Source organism: Priapulus caudatus, unplaced genomic scaffold (genome assembly GCF_000485595.1).
Source record: "Priapulus caudatus unplaced genomic scaffold, Priapulus_caudatus-5.0.1 Scaffold326, whole genome shotgun sequence".
Lineage (NCBI taxonomy): Eukaryota > Metazoa > Priapulida > Priapulimorpha > Priapulimorphida > Priapulidae > Priapulus > Priapulus caudatus.
Window position 1 is genome coordinate 290,096 of NW_014577387.1, and position 6,569 is coordinate 296,664.

The following is a 6,569-nucleotide window of genomic DNA, read 5'->3' on the forward strand; positions in this document are numbered from 1 at the left end:
GGGGGGTGGGTAGGGGGTGGGTGGGTGGGATGGTGGATGAGCAGGTCACAGTGATGCGGTGGGGGGGAGGGTGCGACGATTCCACGGGTCGCTGTGCGCGCGTGAGACGCAGCGTCGTATGGAGGGAAATCGGACGTCGCTGGTTGCAGTTCACGCCCGGCTGGACGCTCGCGTGCTGTCCCGTGCTTAGCAACCATCCTTAACCCAGGGGTGACTTGTCTGTTCGTAGAAAACTGGTTTGTGTACGTGCCAGCTAGCGCCAGATAATGTATGAAATAAGTAATAGTGCTACATATATAATTATATATATATAAAGAGTATTCTATCGGCGGGTTGGGGTGAGGGGCTAGTGATCTAATATGCTTACACCATCTACCTGCCCTAAATCTAAGTGCTTGCTCAGATACTGAGTAAAATAATTTCGCTGATCTCATGTGGATGAATTAATCTTGTCGTGGGATAGGTTTGATGTAGGAGAGCAGGGAGAAGAGGAGGAGGAAGAGGCGAAGGAGGATGAGGAGGACAAAATGGAAGCAGTAGAGAAGAGTAGGTGATTGGGGGGAAACAAGCAGAGGAAGAATGTTAAATGTTAAGGGGAGGACGAATTGATCTCAGTAAGTGATATGCTTTGTAACCTGGTAGTATGACGTGTCTGGTGTGACCTTGTAAACAACCGTGATCACGTCGGGTGAAATAGTGTGATTCTTGTGGGCGCGTGCGTGCGTGAATGCATGTGTGCGTGCATGCGTGTGTGGATAGTGTGACATTGTAGACAAATGACTACCGCGGTGTGTATATGATTAGCTTAAAATAACAACGCGACGTAATGCAACAGCTGCGGTTAACAATAGCTTAACATAGATATAACCGAACCACCTGCACGAGAAAGACGCGAAACGTATTGGTCCAGCTCGTGTCTGCTTTATAGTGGAGGGTTTGTGAAGGAAGATGACCCAGTGCTTTAGCACGCACACGCTCGCGTTGCATGTAAGATTGGTGCAGTGGTCGATGGCCGTTGTACAAAATCAAGCAAGATGCAGTCGTAGCGCATAGCTCAAAATAAATAGTCACACGTCTAAATTATGGAAGGTGAATCCGCTGTAACGTGCATGTAGTCATTGTAATAATGGTGCTGAGCTTTTACATGTGCGCGTGTGCGCGCGCGCGTGATGCATCCTAGATGTAAAGCTGTGAGACTGTGTACTTGAATATGTGAGCTCCCATTACTTGTTAGTAAAATTTTCTATTATCATGGCACCATCAGTATTTGAATGCATGCCTGCGCGTTGTGGCAGGGATGCGATCTTCGGTGACTATGGTCCGTGCAGTAAATTCTATTGCCAAGTATTGTGGAGTCCTAGCTATAGAAATAATGATATTGCCTTTGCGTTATTTTCGCCTAATTTTGTTGGTATCTGTTATACCAAGTGTCTGTCTAAGACGATAGCAGTTATTTTCAGTATACATTGTAGTATATATGGTATATATAGTATATATAGTTACACTGTAGTATATATACCCTATAGATAGATTTGAGTGCCCGCACTCTGTGAAACTTCCAGCTGACGCCAGCACTGTGCATACACGCTGCCCTAGTGGCATCTTTATGATACTCTTCTATGAATCTCCGGCACTCGTGGTCACAGGGTATGCGGAAGATTAATGTCTTCAGTGGATACGTGGTGAAACGACGTTGACCTTGGCAACTGTGAGAGTAGTGCAGCTCACGAAAACGTGCTCGTTACTTACGTTGTCAATGTCGATGGGAATCTCGAACTGCGATGCAGAATCTCAGAAGTCTTGCGAGCGACACCGGTTCTATATGCTGTCGTGCGCGGGCCGCGGCGCAGCTAGGGGTCGGTCGCTTGATGCCGTGTGGACACATAAACACTGATGGATTTGTTTTGATGAGGCCAGTTTTGATGTGATGTGAAGAGGTAACATGCATCCGATGCTACAGTGGATGTAGCACTGGGTGCTGCAGGGATCCGTGGCGGATGTGCAGGGATCCATGGCGGAAGCTGCAGCGATCTGTGGCGGAAACTGCAGGGATCTGTGGCGGAAGCTGCGGGGATCCATGGCGGAAGCTGCAGCGATCTGTGGCGGAAGCTGCAGGGATCTGTGGCGGAAGCTGCAGCGATCTGTGGCAGAAGCTGCAGGGATCTGTGGCGGAAGCTGCGGGGATTTGTGGCAGTTGCTGCAGGGATCTGTGGCGGAAGCTGCAGGGATCTGTGGCGGAAGCTGCAGGGATCTGTGGTAGATGCTGCAGGGATCTGTGGCGGATGCTGCAAGGTTCTGTCGTGGATGCTGCAGGGATCTGTGGCGGATGATGCGGGGATCTGTGGTGGATGCTGCAGGGATCTGTGGCAGATGCTGCAGGGATCTGTGGTAGATGCTGCAGGGATCTGTGGTAGATGCTGCAGGGATCTGTGGTGGTTGCTGCAGGGATCTGCGGAAATCTGTGGTAGATGCTGCAAGGATCTGTGGTGGTTGCTGCAGGGATCTGTGGCGGATGCTGCAGGGATCTGTGGTAGATGCTGCAGGGATCAGTGGTGGATGCTGCGGGGATCTGTGGCGGATGCTGCAGTGATCAGTGGTGGATGCTGCAGGGATCTGTGGCAGATGCTGCAGGGATCTGTGGCAGATGCTGCAGAGATCTGTGGCAGATGCTGCAGGGATCTGTGGTAGATGCTGCAGGGATCAGTGGTGGATGCTGCAGGGATCTAGGGATCTGTGGTAGATGCTGCAGGGATCTAGGGATCTGTGGTAGATGCTGCAGGGATCTGTTGTGGATGCTGCAGGGATCTAGGGATCTGTGGTAGATGCTGCAGGGATCTGTTGTGGATGCTGCGGTGGGTGCTGGGCAGACGTTACTTGCTTGCCACGAAATCAGCTTCGTTAGTAGTGGTATTTATATATCCCGTATGTAAATATTGCATGTTGACCCGTCGTTCCTGTTCATTGTTCTCTAAAGCGAATGCAATTAAAAAGCATATGAAACCATGACTCGTGTTCGACTTTTTTGCTTTCGTATGAGCACACGGCTTGACGTGAGTAGGATCAGAAAGTGGTGTCATGTGGGGATGGCTGAGGCAGAGGAGAGCTGCACACGCTAATCAAAGAAGTCGGATGAATTCCCGAGATTCTAACGGTATTGATCGAGAGGATGCTCTCGCTATTCGCGCATGTTGACTGAGCAAATGTTGTCAGGTAGTGTTGAGTTTGTTCAGCGGTACATCGTTTACAGGGTTGTTTGTCTCCTTGCTTGCTACAGGGGCCATGCAACAGAACTCTTCTGCAAATCGTTCACCGTTGCACTATTTCGTCTCTGGAAAAGGTCTTTTGAATTTTTTTTCTGTAAAATTTGGCACTAGTGTGCACTAATTTGCATTATGCACGGAAGTTAGATGCCTCGTGGACGTCTAGAAGACATTAGGAGTAAAATTGGGCTTGTCGTGTTATTGAGCCATTCTGTCAAGTGGCGTATCCATGGTGACCGGTCGGCCATTTTTGTGTTTGAAACGGGATCCGACTACTCTGTATAAAGTGCACATCATTTAGCTGGGAAAAGTTTCGAGCGGAGTATAGAGCTTGAATCTGTGGTTTACTGAAAAAATATAGTTGGGGTTCATATAAGAAATATATGACCGGACGCGTAGCCTGGGAGCTGGGCGTCCGGTAACCGGACGCGTAGCCACGGCCAGAGACACGGACTTTTAATTAATTTCGGTTCGATGCTTATTCAGGCTTGCTGCCTATGGACGCCTTCTAAGTGCTATTGTACACATAGAAATAATATAGGTATAGGTAAATGATATATACGTATATATTTCTATTGTTGTACACCGCCTACATCGAGTTGCAGTCGTAACATCGCGGAGGCGACGTCGTGCGCATGCGCGCCACCATCCAATCACGTTTCGACCATATCGCCAGCATCCATTCACGAAATCTCTGAGAATGCATGAACTACTGAGTACTGTTGTTATCTCGGCGGTGGTGTGGCGACGACACGTGTGAGACGACGGTTCGCTCGGACAAACAAAGCACCAAGGTCAACCACTAGAAACTACAGATGACGGCATAGCAGTGACGATCTCTTTCTCTCTCGCTCTCTCTCTCTCTCTCTCTTTCTTTCTCTTTCTTTCTCTCTCTCTCTCTCTCTCTCTCTCTCTCTCTCTCTGTTTCTGCCTTTTCTCTGTTTCTCTTCTCTTTCTTTCTCTCTCTCTTTCTCTGTCTTCTCTCTCTTTCTCTTCTCTCTCTCTTCCTGTCTCACTCTCTCTCTCTCTCTCTGTCTGTCTGCCTCTCTCTCTCTCCTTCTCTTTATTATGGTGTTCCAAAATTCAGCACGATTCAAATATGCGATGTCGCACATTTCTGTTCCATAATTGCCGTCGCGCCGTGTTTTTTTTAATCATTCAGCAAACACGACGTCGTCCTTTTTCAACCACGACGTCGCCCTTTTTCAACCGTGTTCCATAAATGCCATCGTGCGGGGTGCGGCCCATCTAATTTCGACCACTTTTTGGTAGGGCGTAAAAGCAAAAAAAACAATCCGAAGAATGGCCGCACGCCGCGCGATGGCATTTATGGAACACGGTTGAAAACGGGTGACGTCGTGTTTGAAAAGGGCGACGTCGTGGTCGAGGAAGGATTAAAAAAATACGACGCGACGGCAATTATGGAACAGAAATGTGCGACGTCGTGCGCGACATCGAACATTTGAATAGTGCAGAGCCGCACGCCGCGCGATGGCAATTTTGGAACACCATACTACTACTATACTTCCACGTTCTTCCTCTCTGTGTATCTCTCGCGCTTGCGCACACTCTCGGGTAGTGCAAGTGTCTCTGTATTATATATAGATACGGGTTGGATATATAGATAGATAGATAGATAGATATAATATAGATAGGTAGATAGATAGATAGATAGATAGATAGATAAATAAATGGATTGATGGATGGATGGATGGATGGATGGATAGATAGCTAGATAGATAGATAGATAAATAGATAGATAGATAGATATATAGATAAATAAATGTATGGATGGATGGATAGATAGCTAGATAGATAGATAGAAAAATAGATAGAATGATAGAAAGATAGATAGATAGATAGATAGATAGATAGATAGATAGATCGATAGATAGATAGATAGATAGATGGATATATTCTTGGGTATTTTTCTTTTAACCAAGTGGTCACCAACTGAGCGCTTTATTTCCCGGGCAACGCCGGGTGTCCCGCTAGTTCTATAATACGCATATAAACTATAAGTGTATTGTGTTTGGTACGAGGAAAATGAGAGGCGGCTGTAAAGTTATGTTGATCGCTAGTTTTATCATTATAGACTCCTAGCATACGTCTTAAAGTCTCGTCGAATCTGCATGGGATAGCGCAATGGATCTATGCTCATTAGAGCCAATCGAGGCCGCCACGCATCTATGCATGTTAAACCTATTATTCTCTAGTTTATTCTCTGTGCGGATATTATAATCTACAGAACTGCAACAACGGTGTAGAAACCATAGTATCCTCGTCGCATACCGAAATGAAATCGCGACTTAATCTTAAACTTAATCTTAATCCTAATCTTAATCGTAAACTTAATTTTAATCTTAAACTTAATCTTAATCTTAGTCTTAATCTTAATTTTAATCTTAATCCTAAACTTACACGGCACAGTTACAATCGTACTTGATACTCGGTCAGTGTGAGTGGATGTGTCTGATCGTGTTGCTGTGGCGGCGGCGGCGGCGGCGGCGGCGGCGGCGGCGGGCGCCTGCACTGTGTCGTCTGCGTTGTTACAGAGAGCGATGGATCCTGCCATCCCCGCATTCGTTGGGAAGCTGTGGCATCTCGTTTGCAGCGCCAGCACCGACGACCTCATCTTCTGGAGCTGGGTAATTCGTCGCAACTCGCGCGCCGTTTATGGCAGGCGAGGTGGGACACATATAGTATTTGGTGGTCGTTAGCTCGATGTATTATATAGCTATATATTGTTTTATATAACGTGTAAACGTTTTAACGAACCTTCTTACATTATAATACTGTAATATCAAACACACCCGCGCACATACACACACACTCACACACGCGCGCACACGCGCGCGCGTATAGTGTGGTATTATTGTATAATTATGCAATGGTCTCTCATCTTATACACGCATATAACATATATATCTTAACACTTGTGCATGCGCGCGTCTATGTGCATGCGCGCGCGTGTGTGTGCTCGCGTGTGTGCGTGCGCGCGCGTTCAGTTTCAGGTAGCTCTGTCGCTATGTATACTACCTATTTGTTCTTAGCATTGCCTGTAGATAAAATGTTGCAAGCAGGGTAGTAGGGTCGCCAAGTGCTCTCGTTGCTTTCTCTCTGCGGTTGACATTTTGAGCTATTCTTCTTTTTGTTGCATGCAGGCGTATGCGTACGGTTGGCACGCTACACCGAGATGTGTAAAGAAACGTGACCGCTGTTAAAATCCCTATAGGATCTTCTTATACTTAAGAGTCAAATTTTAAGAGCCAAAAATAATCGAGTAAGCGATTGCTTGATGCATCGCGT

General features: G+C 46.9%; 1 protein-coding gene across 2 annotated transcripts; it reads left to right on the forward strand.

Annotated features, from left to right (window-relative positions):
* The first annotated feature begins 68 nt into the window (after positions 1-68).
* On the forward strand, positions 69-3,006 carry LOC106809091. Of its 2 annotated transcripts, none has more exons than XR_001393848.1 (2): positions 69-2,292; positions 2,479-3,006. XR_001393848.1 is itself a non-coding variant. In XM_014812049.1 (2 exons), the coding sequence occupies exons 1-2, from the start codon at positions 1,998-2,000 to the stop codon at positions 2,686-2,688; spliced, it is 483 nt and encodes a 160-aa protein (XP_014667535.1). In that variant the 5' UTR covers positions 69-1,997; the 3' UTR covers positions 2,689-3,006. The 2 variants fall into 2 exon arrangements, 1 of the variants encoding a protein (XP_014667535.1); XM_014812049.1 differs by having other exon boundaries at positions 2,501-3,006.
* The last annotated feature ends 3,563 nt before the right edge of the window (positions 3,007-6,569 follow it).